The 19,210-nt window shown below is 46.5% G+C and overlaps 1 protein-coding gene across 1 annotated transcript in view; it reads right to left on the bottom strand.

Annotated features, from left to right (window-relative positions):
* Window positions 1-17,021, bottom strand: part of KMT2A (lysine methyltransferase 2A) — an 83,232-nt gene extending 66,211 nt beyond the window's left edge. Inside the window, 1 exon segment of the mRNA XM_042959470.1 lies at window positions 16,571-17,021. Coding sequence (XP_042815404.1) covers window positions 16,571-17,002 — 432 coding nt within the window. The 5' untranslated portion in view covers window positions 17,003-17,021.
* Between the last annotated feature and the right edge of the window lie 2,189 nt (window positions 17,022-19,210).

Raw genomic sequence — 19,210 nt, 5'->3', positions numbered from 1 at the left:
CCCCGCTCACACCGTCTCTCTCTCTCAAAAATAAACGTAAAAAATGGTTTTTAATAAAATAAAAGATCTAGGCAGGGCAGTATTCTTGCTTTATAGGAAGTGCAAAGTCCCAGAGACAGCAATAAGCACGTATGTGTGGTAGACGAAAAAGCCAGCATGGCTCTGCAGCAGAATTAGTGAGAATGAGAAGAGATGGTACCAGAGAAGCAGAGTTGACAAGAGGCCAGAGCCTGTGTGGCTTGGATGGCCCCAACAGGGCACCTGGACTTATTCTAGCAGTGGGGGGGGATGGACGGTGAGGGGAGAGTCACTGGCAGGTTTAAAGACAGGGAATAATAAGACTTGACTAATTTACACTTGGAGCACATAGTTGCTGTGTGAAGAACGACCTTCAGTGAGATAAGCACACAAGCAAGGAGACTTGGCTGGCTCAGTACGTGGAGCCTGTGACTCTTAATTTCAGGGTCGTGAGTTCAAGCCCCACATTGTGTGTAGAGATTACTTAATAATGAAATCTTTTTTTAAAAAAAGGTTGGGGGGAGAAAAGGCAAGCAAGGAGACGACAGAGTAGTCCAGCCAAAAGATTATAAGAAGTCTGGGGTTTGGGTGGCAGAGTTGAGGAAAAGTGGGATTTAGGGCATTTTGGAGGTCATACAGAAAGAATGCGCTGATGGGTGATTTGGGATATGAATAAGAGAGAGAAATCCAAGGTACCTTTTTAGTTTTAGGCCTGAGTTATTCCAAAACACAGAAAAGGACAAAACTGAGACTTTTTGGCTGTGTTAAGTGTAAGATATCTATTACACCCCCAAGGGCTTCAATGCACACCTGTCTTCTTGCCTGGTAGTAATGGAGGCCACCTTGGAGGATGGTGGAGAAGATTAGGTAACATAATCCATGTCAAGTACTCAGAATACTGCCTGGCCCATAATAAACATTCAATAAATGCTAACTACTTCTATTATTATTATTATCCAAATGGAAATGCCAAATAACCCTGGGACTCCAAGAAGTAGTAAGAATAAGAGACAAAGATTTAATAGTCCTTGGGCATGTAGACGAGGCCTGGAAGAGAGGGTGTAGACAGAGAAGGTAGCCAAAGTTTGCCCCCTAGATGACCCCAACATTCAGGAAAGTTAAGCAGAGGAGGGAAGCCATACGGGATACTGTAAACAACCAGTGAGTTAAGAAAAGGGCAGGTGAGGGTGCCTGGGTGGCTAAGTCCGTTAAACGTCCGACTTCGGCTCAGGTCATGATCTGGAGGTTCACGAGTTCGAGCCTGGTGTCGGGCTCTGTGCTGACAGCTCCGAGCCTTGAACCTGCTTTGGATTCTGTGTCTCCCTCTCTCTCTCTCTCTGCCCGTCCCCTTGCTCATGCTCTGTCTCTCTCAAAAATAAATACACATTAAAAAAAAAAAAAAAAAGAGGTGAGTGCAGTGTTACAGAATCCAAGAAAAGTGTTTCAAGAAGGGAGTGGTCAGCCAATTCAATACCGCCCAGAGGTTTAACAGGATGAGGACCAAGAATTATCTATTCAATCTGGCAAGAGTGGGCTCCTTGAGGACTGGATAAGAGCTATTTCAGTAGAAGCATGGGGAGAAGAGCCCAGCTGCAGTGGCTGAGGAGGAGGGAGAGGCGAGGAAGTGCAGACTGCAATGACACACGGCACCTTCAAGGAGTTTTGCTGTAAGAGGGAACAGAGAATGGGGTAGTTGCTGGAGGAGGCATGTGGGGGTCAAGGGCTTGTTTGTTTGTTTTTTTAATAAGGATTATATTAAGACAGTTAGGGGCGCCGGGCTGGCTCAGTCACTAGAGCACACGACTCTCCATCTTGGCATCGTTAAGTTGGAGCCTCATGTTGGGCATAGAATTTACTTAAAACAAATAAATAAATAAGATCTTAAAAAAGAGAGAGAGAGAGAGAGTTTTATATGCTTTGAGACCAGTCCAGATAGAGGTGAGAAAAACCGCCAATGCGGACACAACCCTGAGTAGAAAAGAGGGATGGAATCCGGAGTGCAAGAACGGAGTGGTACTTTGTAGAAGGTGCCAGAGGATGTGGTAGTACTTAAGTTCCCTTTTACCAGGAAGGGAAAAACAATTAAAGACCTTGAGACTATGTAAAATACCTCAATCCATATATTACACTTGGCATAGCTGATTCAAGAATCAGTAGATCAGTAAACGAAGACTACTACTCAAACTGCTCCCACGAACAATTCTGTTAATATTAGTTTTGGGAGTTTCAACCTTCAAATGGCCAATTTCCAAAGTTAACCTTACAAAGTATTATAACTTTAGTACTTACACTCATGCGATATTTTAAGCAGAGCTCCATAAAAAGAGGTCAGATAACAAGTTCCATGGGAGAAGAGACTTGTTCAATGCTAATGCCAACACTTGGTCATCTGTCTGGTACATAAAAGAGGTTTTTTGAAAAATGAATTAGAGGGGCGCGTCTGGGTGGCTCAGTCAGTTAAGTGTCCAACTCCTGATTTCAGCTCAGGTCATGATCTCACAGTTTGTGAGTTCGAGCCCCACGTCGGGCTCCACACTGACCACTGACGGTTGGGAGCCTATTTGGGATCACCCTCCCCCCCCCCCACTCTCTCCTCTCTCAGCCTCTCCTTCTCTGCCCCACTTGTGCTCTCTCTCTCTCAAAAATAAACAAATAAGATTTTCCAATCTCTCCATTTCTTACTGTGTAGAGTGCTACATTTCATTTATGAATACCATTTAGGGGGAAGATGAGCCTCTTGGCGAGTACTTTTTCATCATTTATAATAGAAGAAAATATAGTGACATCTGTAACTCATTTCCAAAAACTGGAATGTGGCAATAATGCTGGTTGATTCTACAAGAAGGGAGAAGTATAGTATACTCAGGCATAGTCAAGACATTAACAGACAAACTTCCTAAGCCAAGATGGTTTCTGAAATCCAGCTAGTCAAGAAGTGTGCGCAGTTATTGAACTAGTATCATAGTCTTGACAACAGATTGGCAGAGGTATGGCCAAAGCCAAATTCTCTCTGGTTACTGGTACATTAAAGAGAAAAGTGGTTATTTTCATATACAACAGACAGGAAGAGACAAACTGTTTTAAGTATGATCTCTGCCTGATGTTGAGAAATGTTAACGTAAGAAAGTCACCTAGGATTGAAGAGTGTAAAGCCAACTCTTCTTCAATAACAGTAGTCGGTGAAATTTTCACCCACAGAAGAAGGAAATTCAGTTTTCAAATATTTAATCAATTCTACCTAGCAACTGTCACCTACGTAAGAAATATTACCCACTTTGTAATTAGAGAAAGAAGTAGCACCCCTGGGGTGCCTAGGTGGCTGTCAGTTGCTTAACTGTCCGACTCCTGATTTCAGCTCAGGTCATGGTCTCGCAGTTCTTGAGTCTGAGCCCTGCGTCAGGCTCCATGCTGACAGCGTGGATGGAGCCTGCTTGGGATTCTCCCTTTCTCTCTTTCTGCCCTTCCTTCCCCCTCGCGCACTCTCTCTCCAAATAAATAAACTTAAAACAAAAGAAGTGGCACCCTTCATCCTCATTCCATGTCAACAAGAGCAAGAAGCAAAGATGCTCAAAACAGCCAAGCAAATGAGCAGGTGAACTCCACCCATCCTGCTTCAGAAAGACGTACTCATAAAGTGGCTCACTGGTCTAAGGAAAGGAAAGGAAAGGAGAGGAGAGGAGAGGAGAGGGGTGGGGAGGGGAGAGGAGGGGAGGGGAGGGGAGGGGAGGGAAGGGAAGGGAAGGGAAGGGAAGGGAAGGGAAGGGAAGGGAAGGGAAGGAGAGGAGAAAAAGAGAAGAAAAGAAACACAGCAAATGAACACACTACATCAGATAGTAAGCTAGACAGATTCTTGGCAATGTCCCAAATGATTTTGCAGGATCTTAAAAAACCAAGCCAAAACTGATCAAGAAAGGTATACTTCCAGACTCCTAGGTTCCAAGTCTGAAGCAGAAGAAATAAATAAGCCTGATATACTGTAGAAATGAAGTTAATCATCATCATTCACAGGGTTTCTTCTTCTCTAAAAGGAAAGTACCACAACATGACCAGATCCCTCTGAATAGGCTAGAAAAATTAAGCAAACAAACACCAACATTGTTTTCAGAGATGGTTCTTTTTATTCCAAGAGGTTTGGGTCCCCCATATGCCAACTTTAAGTAGTTAACTTCATTCTGAGTTATACGCTCATTCAATTACAAGTTTCTACCATAAAACTGCAGCTTTTTTCTTCCAGCTTGTTGGTCATATCTTGGTACAAAAGTCAGGGTGCATCCTTCCTTCTGGGAAGATAGACGCACTGTTGAATGACCAATAGCAACTACAGTAACACGAGGTTTTCACTTCCTTCTCTCTGAAGGTAAACAGGGTTTATCATTCGGTAAAGTCAGTTTTCTGAAGGAGCAACATGAAGTTAGATGTCAAAAGTGTCAACATTCTCCTTGGCAAAACCACAAAGCCACCGAGTCAGCCAACATCATTTTGACCTAATATTTTTCAGGAATTAATGTTCCATATAGGAGCTGGGAAGTTTCGTGTTCTTCGTATCTTGAAAAACCAACTGACTCTCCTCTGACTACCACATCATATTTGGAAGTTTGCCATCACATTCTGAGAAGCCTACATTCTGTGGCATTAACCTATTCAAAAAAAAAAAAAAAAAAAGTCCCCGGTATTTTTTTTTATTATTACTCCACCTCTAGAGTCTCTCAAGTAGAATAAAGAATCATGAGAATTATTCTTTGCGTTCATAATCGCTTGCTTTCTGAATTTATACCTGTAGGACTAGCAATGAAAAGTTCCAGAAAAAGTAAGAATCTCTTATATTTCCAATTCCCAGAGTTTCTTAAGTGACACCCGATCTTACAGTTAGGGAGTCCAAAGTGCCCTCACTTTGCCACCTTGCAGAATTCCTGCAAGAAGCCAGCTACGTCTTTGACCTCCAGTCATCTACTGAGACTGTCTGGTTAAGAGTAGACAGCATTTACTATATGCAACTTAGAAACCTCATTATATGTATATGACCTTAAATAAATCTCGTGACCACTTCACCTAAAAGAAGGAATTTATATACAATTCCAGGACTAAATTCAAAGTCCTAAAGCTTCAGTAAAACAATGAACATTTTGGAACTAAGAATTGGGAGGAAAAAGAGCTGGCGTAAATATCGGCTCTGCCCAGACTCTTGTAATCTATATGAATAATCCCAATTCACAGTTTTCACTCTGACTGTACAGGAAATGCTTTCTGCAACCCAACATATCTAAAAAGGTTTCATTCTGAGTGATGCAAGCCCTCCACGCAGCCTCAAAAACCAAGGGTCAGAAGCCTTTGTAATCCTCATTCGCATGAAGCAAACTTGTATTAGACAGGGAAGGATTTACAAAGCACTCGTTAGAATAGGCCCACAAGCAGTGGAAACCTTACCAAGGGCTATTCTGCAGCACATCTCTTGAAACTACAACTGAAAACGGACATAAAAGCTACAAACACTTGTTTCCTATATTGAGACCGCACCTACTGTTTTCCCCAGTTTCTCTGGATGTTAAGATTTCTCTCTTAGCTCCATTTACTGAAGTCTTATTTGCCTATAAAACCACTATAACATCATTGCATAAAGACATTTCTCTGGAGCTGACTACTGAAAGTTAATTATTGCCACAAATTGACGATTCAAGCCAAATACTCAGGGAGCCAGTAGGGCCCCAGGACCCCTGGGGGAACATTAAGAAGTCTAAAACATGATCCATGCTTTATTTATTTATTTAGATCCTCTAAGATCTGAATAAAAATACACTTATTGATTCACAGAATGAGAAGGTAGCTTGAGAGGTCATCTTATACATATACAGGCAGGACCGTACTTTAAAAATTCACCTCCACAGAAGATCATAAAGCTATTCTGGTTATCTTTTTCATCGTCACTATAGTGACAAACGTCATTAGTAACGAGTTCTTTACGTATCTACCCTTTGCTTCAGTTTAAACCTATTTTTCTCTTACTCTAGTATCCACTGACTTGGAAAAGAACTGGTTACCATTCCTAATAATAGACCCTTTCAGTGACTTTTGAAGAGTTATTAAGTTGCCTCTTAACCTTTCATTCTCCCAACCTTTCCTCACAGGACTGACTTCCAATCATATAATCATCTTTTGAGTCTCCTCAGAACCGCCTCCAACGTCTCCTCATCCCCTTTAAGTTGAGGAACCTAGAAACGGAAACAACACTCAAGTGAGGGGATGGTCAGCACTGGCATTATCTGTACAAAAGATGACGGCATCATGTCAGGATAGCTCAACATCACTTGTAAAGCCCCACCTGGTACTTTTTTTTTTTTTTTAATTTTTTTTGATGTTTATTTTTGAAGGAGAGAGAGGGACAGAGCATGAGGGGGGAGGGGAAGAGAGAGGGAGACACAGAATCCGAAGCAGGCTCCAGGCTCTGAGCTGTCAGCACAGAGCCCGACGTGGGGCTCGAACCCATAAACCACGAGATCACGACCTGAGCCGAAGTCAGAGGCTCAACCGACTGAGCCACCCAGGCACCCCCCACCTGGTACTTTTACAGAAATGATCTTCGATGGCTCTTCAACGTTCCTCTGCCACACTTAAGTTAGCTTCCTATTTTGAAAAAATTACTCACAATTATCCTGCTTATTAATAAGTCTTGTACAATGTAATAGCTTATGTCATACTGTCCTGGCAAAGTATTCCTAAAAGTTGTGTGTGTACCAAATTTTCAATTCAACAGACATTCACTGACCACCTTCTATATGGAAAGTCACCACGATAAACAATACAAAACCTAATCGGTGACTTGGAAATGGTCAAGTCTTAAGCAAATCACAGTCTAGCGGGCGAAAGACGACACAATCAAAAGTATTTACAACATAAAGCAACCTGGAGTAAATTCTTTAAGGGTGGTATTAAGTACAGTAAGAAAAGAGGAAAGGAGAAGTTGACTTTCCACTAGTAGTGACATTTGTCAAAGCTTCTTGGAAGAGGTGGGATCCGGGGATCTGAGCCGTGAAAGAAAAATAAGCCAGAGGCAGGGCAAGATGGGAAAGACTTTAAGGCAAAAGAGAAGCGTTAGCAAAGGTATAAAGGCAAGTGCAGACTGACCACAGAGAACATCTCAAGATGGTCGAAGCATAGAAGTGAGAATGTGTGTTTCGGGAGATAATGTTGAAAAAGTAGAAATGTAGGCCATAAAGGACTGAGAATTTTAAATCTTATTTTATATTCTGCGAGGAGGCAAAGGGTTTTAGGAATAAAGTGACATAATCAGATGTATATTTAAGAAAACCACTGGCAACGCTGCCTATAGTGAAAAGGAAGGCAGGGAGACCAGCTACGAGATTATGGTAATAATCCACGCAAAGGTAATGGAAATGTAAAGTAGGATGGTAAAAACAGAACGGCGGGGACAGATTAAGGAAACGCCGCAACAGTATCACGGACAAGCCTCACGAAACTAACTGGACGGGGTACGGAGAGCAAAGAGGTGACGCCAGCAACAGAGGGAGCACGACTGAGCCTTCCGATGGACACAGGTTTAGATGTGAATTCTAGCTCTGTTGCTTCCTCGCCATATGATTTCGGGAAACCATTTAGCTTGTCTGTGCTTCAGTTTCTCCAGCTGTAGACGATGGGGTGTACTCGGTATTTCAGCAAACCTTTTTTTTTTGTTGTTAATTTTTTTTAATGTGTTTATTTATTTTTGAAGGGGAGAGAGAGAGAGACAGAGCATGAACGGGGGACGGGCAGAGAGAGAGGGAGACACAGAATTCCAAGCAGGCTCCAGGCTCCGCACTGTCGGCACAGAGCCCGACACGGGGCTCAAACCCACAACCGTGGGATCGTGACCTGAGCCGGAGGCGGAGGCTCAACCGACTGAGCCGCCCAGGCGCCCCCTCAGCAAACCTTTTTTTAAGAGGTAAGGAGTACTGTATGCTTCCTCCTTAAGCATACTACCCTCTACTAGTTATTCTTAAACTTTAATCTGGTTCTGATTATTCTACTCGTGATTATTTTGTATTTCTCAAGCTAAGTTCCAAGCCCCAGTATGGTAACCTACAACTCAGCATTTATTCTATAATTAAATTATTAATCGCGTTGATCTCTGTAGACCAACACTTAATTCTCCCCACGCTGAAACTTGAGAGCAAATGTCAACGAGTTACCAAGTATAGACGAATGGAGCTGAACCTGGGGACCCTGAAGAGCCTCAGAATCATGGCAGGGGATACCCAAGTACTCATAGTCATTCATAAAAAGGTAAAGAACACTAGTTACAGGGACAAAAAGTAGCAACTCCCACAAAGGTGCCTTGGCCTGATAACTATGCAACTCACCGAGGCACTGAATTCCTCAGTATCCTACCTGCCTATTTACTGTCTTGTTCTTTCTCCTCCCTTTTTTGCCTTATCTCTAATTATGTGCTACTTGGACACCGACGGTACCCACTGTTGCCAAGATGTGTGTGGCTGGCCTTCAATCTGGTTACACCTAGCTTGTTAATGAACTTGACACGGGGACCCAAATCAAGAACATTCTAAAATCAAGATTATACAGCCCTCAAATAGGTATGTATGTGCACACATATACACGCAGACATCAGAGTAATAAAACCCAGTTATCTCGGCAGAAAAAAAAAAAGATGACAGCCCTCATGGACTTTCGTGGACTTTGAGTCCTAATAATAATTAGGGATTTCTATGTGCCAGGCAAATTGCTGAGTACTTTGCATGCATAATTTCAATTAAGCCTCACAATAATTTTAAGAAGCTTGATTACTGCTAATTTACAAATGAAGACACTGAAGCATGGAGAGGTTAAGAAACTTTTCCAAGGTCATTCAGCCAATAGACCGGTGCAGCCAAGATTTGAACCCAGGCAGTCTAAATTCAGAGCCCATGGTCTTAACAGCTCTTAATTACTGTGCTATACTATCTCACACTATTACAGATTAGATAATGAGATTCTCCCCATCTTTATAAAGGTATTTATATACGCACAAATAAAAAATCCTAGCCGGAGAGATTACAAAAGGATTTCCTCATTAACCAAGCTTAAAGAGATGTTATCCACATGGTTTTACTGCTTATAATTAAAGGCAATCATCTAGGAACACTGTTGTATGTTTGCGTTTGATCTAAAAATTAGTCAATACTCATGGATGGACAGAAGTTGAATATACACATGTGTACGTATTTGTTCCTCTAGGTGTAGATATTTATTACAGAGACATTTGTGATTAACTTCCCCCAGTTTTTCAGAGCTGAGATAGTACAAAGGACGGCTTGGTGAAAAAACTGTACTCCAACCACACTCCTCAGCAGTAATATTACTCTCCTAATTCAAGACAGAAAGCCACAGTTACTTTGATGCTGTAAAAGGAGAATGAAACAATGGTGCTTCAGCAAAGCACAGATCGGAAGGGTTGGACCTCCCTAAAACAGTCCCCATGTTTGAAAGGTTCATCGCTCATACAGCTCAAAGACATCAAACCATCTATGCCCAAACATTCCAACCAAACAAAACCAAAAATGCAAGAAAACAGATAAAACATATGAGAGAGACTCCCAACTCTAGAGCTAAATGCCAGCGGGATAGATCCAACCCACTGGTAGGACACAGAGCACTGCTGCAGTGATAATTAAAGGTAAGTTTTCTGGGGGAAATCCCTTCGGTCTATTTGTCAAATAGAAAAACAACTACTCATTTCAAAGGAAGGGGAATTTTCATACCCAGTACAGAAAACTGCCAACTAACTCTTACATTTATGTCTTTATTTCCTTAAAACTAAGGCTCATTAAATATGTCCGGCATCTAAAAAGTTTAGCCAAGTGTGGCCTCTAAGAAGTTTCGTACTAATCCTACCAGAGGACTTCTATCGTCCCAAACAACTACAAATCACACGACCAAACCCGTCTTTCAAATATCTTAGTCTTTGAAAGCAAGCGTCTGGCAGTGTAGCCTCATGGTCGGCTTCCCCTGGTGTGTAACCTGACAAGGTACAAAGCTCATTGAAATATTTAACAGTGGTGGTATGGATTTCTCTGGATAGGTCAAGAAAAGCAGCTCATCCTTTTTAAAAACATAAAGAACCATTTTATGGGATGTCATTCCCTCTGTTCAAGTGTCTGTGTATTTCCTCGGGGCTTTCTCAGAGATCTTATTGAGGGGGAAAATGAAAAGGCTAACAAAAGGACCCCTTTTCTCTCCCTATTCCCAATATAATCCGCCTCGGCCACAGGGCCAGTAGCATCCACACCGTCATAAATGCCAGCAATTAGAGAATTAGGCCATAAAACCACCCACTCAGGTATAAGAGCGCAGGCCTCCAGCTTTATTTAATGCATGCCATAAAGATCCTGTACTTCCTTCTTTCAGGCCTTCTTCACAACCAATGAAATGACAATAACAACAAAAAAAGTAGCCCTTTGTCTGCCTGCCCCATACTGATGTGATCAATGAAACCATCTGGGTCCAGGTGAAGGATTTAAGATTCCTTTTTCCTAATAAAGACTCCATTTCCTCTCACATGCCACATTGAGATCCATTAAAGGCCAGGCTGCATTTAGAGCAGTGATATGATGATGGAAAGTGAAGTGAAATGACATTTTCCAATATTTGACTTTACTCTGAAACTACTCTAGAAGCCTAGCCAATTCCTGAACTTCTCAAGAAATACTGGAACCTACAAGAGTATTCTTCATTAACTCAATAATTTCTAGAACCTCCTGAAGTCTTTGCTAATGAAAAAAGTTCATTCAAACCTGAAAGTTAATGTTCATTCAGTCTGCGTTTTACAATCTGATACAGTTTAGGAGCAGATCAATAACTTCATATGATTATCTTCACAACCTACCGGTCCACACAAATCCCGAGTGTGTGTGATTTACTCCATGATAAAGTTGTATTTATCAAACTTTAGACCAAACTAGGTAAGACCCACACAAATACTTTTTTCTAACAGTGAGCTCTTCAGGCTTCCTCTTTCCGCTAGGGCCCATGGGGTTAAAAATAGGATTTAGAAAGTACAGGTATGTTATGTCAGACTCATTAGTAATGTAACCTTTCTTAATCCCTGGAAATAACATGTGCAAACAAAAGAAGTTCCCATCCCAGCAATCCTAGAGTAAATTCCTCCCCAAGTAGTGACAGTCACATAGCTTCCCCCTTTCTCAAAGGTCTATGCCACTGGGCTCTCCACCTTGGCAGAGGAAAAATGGAAAGACAAGATATTCACAAAAGGCCCTACCAAAGGCCTTCAAGTTAAGTGCTAGAAGGAAACTGAAGTTCTGTGCCAACACTAGTGGAATGTGGGCAGGCACAAAGAGATCTTAATTAGGAGACCTACAATTAAAACAGTGAGTCTCCAAAAGAGAGCGAAGAGTCTGTTCTGCCTCCGAGCAAGCAAGGCACCGTTGCCCCCCTCCCCCGCCCCCAGCTACGGGGCAAGGAAGGCAACTCGCGGAGTCGGAGTCTGCACAGATGCTCCACGGAGGGACAGCTCCAAGGTGAGCAAAGAGATGGAAAGTGAGTCAAGATGGGAGTATTTTCTCTTCTCCACTTCCAGTCAGGAGGCAAATCACTATTTTGTGAATGATGATTCACTAAAGGGGAAGAACTGTGCCTTCAGAATATTAAATGGAAGGAAAAGACTGGCACATGTCATATGCTTTTCAGTGAGAATGAGGAAAAGTTCTCAAGACTGCCTTTCTGATGCTCAGTATAAACCAAAGTCCTAGATTTCACAGCTTAGTAACAGCTACTCCGGGCAACGTAGGTACTGTCACTCTGGATGCATATATTCGTTAGCGCACAGAAGTTTTCTTCTCATTTAAAAGCTGTCCCACCTAAAGGAATACACCACCTGGACTGAAATACTTCCCTTTTGCAGTCCGGAATCCACAACACTGAAAACCTGAAACAAAAGTCAGCCAAACGAGAGGGCCTCTAAACACAAGACAATGACTTGTATTTAAAATCTGATCTCCAACTGTCTATAAATGAAATTGGTCAATTTCAGCAAAGAGCTTCTCCCATACAGGTAAGTCCTTCTATCTTCATACAATGAAAACTTTCCCACTAAGCTGGAATTTCTCTTCCCAATGATAACACAGGTTAACTGGGCAAACGGACTAACATTAAAAATTACCAAGTAGGCTCACCGACTCTTGACTCTTTAAATAAACTCAGAATACAAAGTTCTGACCCGGCCCCCCAAAAATAATAGAATAGAAACGAATCAGAATACTGGAGCAGAAAAGATTCATGAGCTAATATTTAGCCCAACCTTTTCATTGTACAGATCAGATATGTAAGGTTAAAAGTGAACTGCCCAAGGTCCCATCACTGGTCAATGAGAGATGAGGGCGGGGAGAGCCCTTGTCCGCTGACTTCCATGCTGAGGCTTCTTCTGCTCCGCTTGTGTTCTCTGCTTCACTTTCTTTCTGTCAAGCTCAGGATTAGCTGTGAAGGTGATGAAGGAACAACTCCCCCTCTTGGTACACATGCCCAGTGAACATCCAAAACAAAAAACAAAATCACTCTCCAACTGCCCTTGGCCTACAGGAACATCATCTTTTCTAGGCCCAACCCAAGAGCGTGCCTTGGTCCACCTCAACTAAACTGCCATTTCGAATGAAAACAAAGATCAACCAATGCTATCATTCAATTTCCACTTAGATCTACTTAAAATGTGCCATGTTACGATCGCAAGGGAAATTCTGCCTTTAACATTTTATGAGGTGGTTAAGGAAGAAGGTAAGTGGACTGTGAAAGTAATAACCGAAGACTAGCTGCTGATATATAAACCATTTCTGGGGTTTCTATTAAAAACAGCTCAAATTCGAGTCGACAGAGAAGATGCTGTGCCATGTTTATTGAGATGGCACCGTATGGTGGCATTAACAGGACCTGAGACAATCCTCAGAAAAGTGGGACAGTGTGGAGGGGAAAGGGAGACGAAGAAGCAGACCTCTGTGATTTCTTACTGTGCTCAGTTAAGTCAAACTTAAATTCGGCTTCCTGATTGTCAGACAAAAAGCCGAAACAGAGGAGACCAGCAACACCTAAATATTTGCTTAAAATAATCCCGTTCTGACAGAAGTTGGTCATGAAGAACTGTTACACGTAGTCGTTACCCAGAGATATTCAGTACAAGGGAAGTTACGGACCTGTGGCAGTGAAGGACAAGTCTCCATGGCTAAAGGAGTTTAAACAGGGAAGTGATCTGGAAGTTCTATCACCTTTCAACCACCTGAACTTACTAGCTGTGTAAGTATCAGCTTACATTTTGTTATAGACAAGTTATTGTCATCATTCACTTAAAGCAAACCAGAATTTCAAGAGGCTAGCCTCATTTTAGGTCACAAAACCATTTCTTCATGAATCCAGACAAGGCTTGATACAGATCTGTGAGTGAATTCTGAGAAACAATCTTTAGAATTCTATGTCAGCCCAGGGGAACCCTGAACTTCCCCTCTGGAATCTTATCATTGATTTGCGAGACTCTGTAACAAAACGCTTGGTTTCTACACTGAAAACTACCAGGTCAAAGGACCCAATCACTACGGTTTAGTACTGAACCGTACTATGGGTTAGTACTAATCAACACATACCATCAACCCGTATACATCTTAGATTGCCTCTAACTACCACATAAAAAGCCTACCAATGGAACAACAGCTCATTCAAACCCAATTCAGAAAAAATACTGAAATTTAATATAAGGAGTCAACCACTCTTCTCATTGTCAAGTAGCAACAACTGTTCAGGCAAAAGTTTTAAAGAAAAAAAAAAAACGTACTAATATGATCTTATTTGAAGTAACTGCAATTCCTTAACAGGCTTTACACTACACACTACTGCTAAGCAAAATAATGCCAGTGGATAAGGAAGTGTTAGCACCTGATTAAAACTTTAAAAGTGATTTGTCAAAGACCAACAGATAAAATATTCTGGTGCCCAGACATTAGGTCCCTGAATCCAGGTGGTTCTCTTTCTAACCAGTCTCTTGAAAAGCTACGATTGGAAGCTGTCAGCATAAAACTTTGCTTTTGAATAGGTGATAACATTTGGAATGTGAACACTTGGTCCCTCAATACAAAATACATAAGCATGCTACACAAGGAGAAAATACGTCTCAAGATCCCTTTAAAATAGACTAACTTCTCCTAATAGAGACTTTCTTATCATACTCAAATATACATGGGGCTAAAATTCTACATATAACCAGGCAAGTCTCAATTTTGAAAATAAGCAGGTAAATGAAATGTCAGTAAGTCTTTTTTTTTTTTTTTTTTTTTTTTTTTTTTTTTTGCTGCCGTATCTTTTAAAAAAGCAAAATCAACTCACATTTAAGCACCAACTCCATGCAAGTAACCTGAACGGTTCAGTCTTTTTGTCATGTATGAGGCCTTTGGTTCTCCAACTACATGGGATCTGTGTTGTTAGCTTAAAAAATACAGAATTGGCCTTTCAAAAAAAAATAATAATCTACAGCAACCAATAAATAGTCTCAAACAACCCTGCTGACTGCAGCTGCCTTCTGAAGGCTGGGAAAAGGAGGTGGAGACAGAGCGGAGAGAGGCAGGGAAAAGGGACGCTGCGGCTAGCTACATAGCAAGGAACACGCCCCCATCATGTCCTCCTTGCTCTGTCAGAAGGCGGGCTGTTGTCAGTCTCCTGATCAGGCTGCCTTAGAAACGATTTTTAAAAGGAGGCAGGAAGACTAACAACTAAAAAATGCCAGCTCCTTGAAAGGAGGGGCCAGGGTCTCTGGGATCTTCTCCCTCCCCTTCTTCCCAGGATCTTTCCGTATATCTAAAGGGGTGCAGGGCACAATAGGGGACAAGGGGTTTGCCCGGGACCAACGGCAGAGCACGCAGGAAACGGCTGGTTGTTATCTTTCCCTTTCTGTTTCAATCAAGAGCACTCCAGAGCAGCAACCCCCTACCCCCCCCCCTTCGCTTCAGCCCCTAGCAGCTGCTCTTCCTCCTCCTAGCATCCCCCATCTCATCCCCCCTCCCCTACAATTCAAACTCCCCCTTCTGCATCCAATGGAAAACAAATACGCAACGCCACTGGCTGAACCTGAACTCAACTTCCCTTCCCAGGGCAACTTTCCTTTTTGCTGAAGGGGGCTGAGTAACGCTGATCAAGGCATCCCCATTCCTGCCCCAGTACTAATGGGGAAGGGGCAAAACTCTTGAGCCTTCGTCCACCTTGGGTCCCCCTATAAGAATCAGAGAGATAACCCTAACTCCTCCTTCTAAGGAATAACTTTGCTTCATGGCCCCCCTCTTTCCCCCAACCAAAAGCAACCACCACCAGAAGCATAATAAAGTAAAACTGTCCCTTATCTACTCTCCTCACCCCAACCCTGCTTCCCCCACCCCTTCCAAGCCCCAGGATTGGCCTAGGAAAAGGTGGATCAATAGTGAAATGACGGAGAAAAGGAGAAGGGCGGGAGGGAGCTAGGGCTGGAGACTGCGTGCTCTCAGGCACAGTGGGTGGGGTAGGAGAGCAGCTGCTTCCCCTGGGAGGATGCTGCCCAAGTCCCCCCACAAACACCTCCCCTCACAGGGGCCCCCTTCCCCAGAGCTGGAGGGAAAGCCTGCCTCCTCTCCAGGGGGAACGGTGGAAAGCGGCTCCTCTCTGAGCCTAGGGGACAGTGGACTGTTTTCCTCTCAAAGATGCCACCAATCCTTCATTCTAAAGGAGGGAAAGGGTGGAGTGAAGGTAGAGTAATTCCCTGCTACCAATAGGCTAGAAACTGTAGCTCTGTAAGATGGGGGAAACAGACTGCTGGTCGAGGAGATCACCGTTATCTTCAGCGGGAAAGGAGGTGAAGGGAGGCAAGGTGAAGAGGCAAGTAGATTCTTCCTGGCGGGGTAGGGAAGGAGGAGGGAGGATCTCTCTGCACGGGGTGGGGGGTGGAGGGTGGAGGTGAAGGAAGGGGGAGTGGCTGGTAGTGCAGGGACCTGGCCCGGGGATGGGGCGAGGGTTCATCAGGTTTTCGGAAGCAAGGTGCTGCAAGAGACATCGGTCCCCAAGGGGTAGGAGAAGAACGTGGCCCTGGATGAGGCCATCACCCGAGAGATGCCCAAGAGGAAAACTGCCCCAAGAGTAAAACATCTGCCCAGAGAGGGAGGCGGGGATGTGGCGGGATCAGGTCTCTAGGAGGGAGGGAGGGAGGAATCTTGCTCGGATGAGGTAATCTGTGAAAGGGAGGAGGGGTTCAGTCCCGGGATGGGAAACCCCGGCGAGGGGTCTGTGCCAAGGGATTTGGGGAAGGGTCAGGGGAAGGAGGCGGGGGGCAAACGCCCTCAGCCGGATGGGTCCAAACCCCGGGGTGGGGGCGCCTAGGGGTCTGCACCCATGTATGGGGGGGGGGGGTCCCAAGATGGGAGGGCCGTTTGCCCCGGGTCAGGGACCCCAGGAGGGTCCCGGAATTGGGATGCTCCACAATCCCGGATGGGGGAGGGGAGGGGGCTCCGCAGAGGGTCGAGACCCCGGGCCTGGGGGTTCCTCGCCCCCTTACCTCTCCGCTGCCGCCTCCCCCGCCGCTCTCCCCAAACACGGCCCGGAACCGGCGCAGGTTGGTGCCGATGGCGGCCGAGACCTGCAGCGCCGCGTCGAAGCCCGGGCCCACCCGGAGCAGGGCCGGCCCAGAGGAGGCTGAGGACGATGACGAAGACGAAGACGAGGCGGACGACGAAGAGGCTGCTGAGGCGGCGGCCGCTCCCCCTGGAACCCCAGCCCCGCTGCTTCCCGCCGCCGCCGCCGCGGCCGCCACAGCCGGGGGGGAGGGGGGCGCCCCGGGGCCGCCGCCGCCGACCGGGGGCCCGGGGGGAAGCAGCAGGGCCGGGACGCGTTGCCGCGGGGCGCCCCCCAGGCCCCGGCGCCCCCCGCCGCCGCCGCCCCCGGTGGTCCCGGGTCGGGCGGGGAAGCGCCACCGACAGCTGTGCGCCATGTTCGCCCCGTGAAGTGAAGCAGCGAGAGGGAGAGGCGACAACACAGGGGGGCGGGGAGGCGGAGGGGGGGGCCGAGGGCCCCGGAACCTGCCTGAGCCGCTCGGCGCCGCCCGGCGGCCTGCACCCAGCCGGCCGCTATGCAGAGCGCCGGGCCGCGCCCGCCCGCCCCGCAATCTGTATAGCGGGCTCGGGCCTACGCTCCAGACGCCGGGCCGCGGCTACGCCAGGCCGAGGCCCGGGCCGCCGCCGCCCGCCCGCCCGTCCGCCCCGCAACCTGGATAAGTGCATGCCCCGCCCTCCGGGAGCGGCATTGCTGGGGAAAAGGAGGGGGGAAGGAAGCCCAGGAGCCCGACGCGGAGCGCGGGTTCCGGGGAGAGGGGGAGGGGGCGAGGACTACAGGGAGGATGGAGGCGGAGGGAGCCCGGCCGCCTGCAGCCTCGAGAGCCGAGAGGCCGCTTACACACGTTCCCGGGATGCGCTGGGAATCGAACCGCCCGGGAGAGCAGCTTCCAGTATAGCGCGGCTGCCGGGTCGGGGACGAGTGAGCCTCCTGCTCTGCCTCGAGGCACGGAGACAAGATGGGTTAGCCCTCATTTAACGCTTCTAGGATAAAAGAGCCCTTATTGTACCATATGCAAAACGGAAGCGTTGCCCAGTTTACTACATGCAGAATAGAAAGGCCCTCAATGAACGCGCTTTAAAAATTAAAAAAAAAAAAGAGAGAGAGAGAGAGGGCCCCTCCCATTTTCACGCTGGAGCTCTCTCCAAAATGCACACATCGAGGGGCAGGTCTCCCGCCACCTCCTCGCACTCGGGGCTTTGGAACCTCTGTCTCTCGTGCCCTTCTGCAGAGAGTTGGGTCGTGTTTCTCCAGCCCGGGCATTGGGGCCACGGCGTGCTCCGCTAACGAGGCGGTGTTACAACGAAGCTGAAGCTGGATGGCTAACGGGGCCTGGAGGGAAGAGGCGGGCAAAAGCGCCCCCGCCCCTTCTTCCTCAGTTCTCTGCCTGCCGCTGCATGCAAAGCAGACCCTAATGTATGCATGCAGAGGGAGGGGGGCTCGCGAGCACGTTTCTGATTAAGAGAGGGGGAGGAGAAGAGCGTTGGGCATTATGATACACTGGGTGGAAGGGGCCCGCCGGCGGCGAGCTCATTGCGCGGGGTTAGTAGGCTGAGGGGGGAGGGGGAAGGAAGGAGGGCGAGGGCGGGGGATGAATATCCACCCGGTTTACTTTATTGCGGGAAAGAGGGGAGGGCGCCTCAAGCTGGGCGTTAGAAGCCTCCAAGGCTGGGAGAGCGGAGAGGGGAGGGAGGGGTTTGTGCCGGGAGAACTTGTGTTGGCCGAGGCTGGGGGATCGATACACACAGCCTGCAGGCCCCGGGGTAGCCTCCATCCCCCCAGCCGAGGTGGAGTTCGCTGGAAGGTCACGCAGCCTTCCCGGACTCCCGCACGGGTACGGCGCACACTGCTTGTAATATTACAGCCCGGGGCGGCGAATTTGGGAAGGAGGGGGAGGGTCGTGGTGAGCAGGTTGCAATCAGCTCTGGCCCTCTGGAGGGTGCACTGCACGCCTCCAGAGAAGGTCCACGGCCTCCTGGTGCTGAAAACCTACGTCCCTCCGCCGCCGAAACGTTAGTGCTGAGCGAACGACCGGGTGGGGGCTGGAGGGGAGCAGAGAAAGGGAGGAGACACGGGCAAGCTCCAACTCCCCCAACTCGTCCGGGATCGATCGTCGTTCCAACCGCGCAGGATGGAGCCCAGATGGTTTGCAAAGCGCACACTCACAGGGCACACGCAGAACCAGATTCCGTTGTTACATCGCCTGGTTTACTGGGTGCAAAAAGGGTGGGAGTAGCGGGAGAGTCTCTTAAACGGCAGCCCCAGGACTCTGCTAAGGATATTAGACACCCCATTGTGGACGGTTTCTCCATTGCAATATATTTGGCGGTAGGAGCTGGGGGGTTTGCTTCAGTGTAGCTGCTCTGATCAGTTACAGATTGGCGACCACGTGGATTCCCTCATGCATCCTGATTTGTTCACTCTCTCACTCTTTCTCGCTTATTTTTCTTTTGTATTTGCCGCCCCCCTTCTTTAATATGCATAACGGTCTGCAGAGGTAATAGGCAGGGGACTGAGTGACAGGCTTTACATAACTATGTCAACAGGATTTCTTCCCGTCCTCCACCCCTGAGAAAACATAAACGGC

This window comes from Panthera tigris, chromosome D1 (assembly GCF_018350195.1).
Source record: "Panthera tigris isolate Pti1 chromosome D1, P.tigris_Pti1_mat1.1, whole genome shotgun sequence".
Classification (NCBI taxonomy): domain Eukaryota; kingdom Metazoa; phylum Chordata; class Mammalia; order Carnivora; family Felidae; genus Panthera; species Panthera tigris.
The sequence above is the reverse complement of the archived record's forward strand: the minus strand, read 5'-3'. Positions and strand labels throughout refer to the sequence as shown.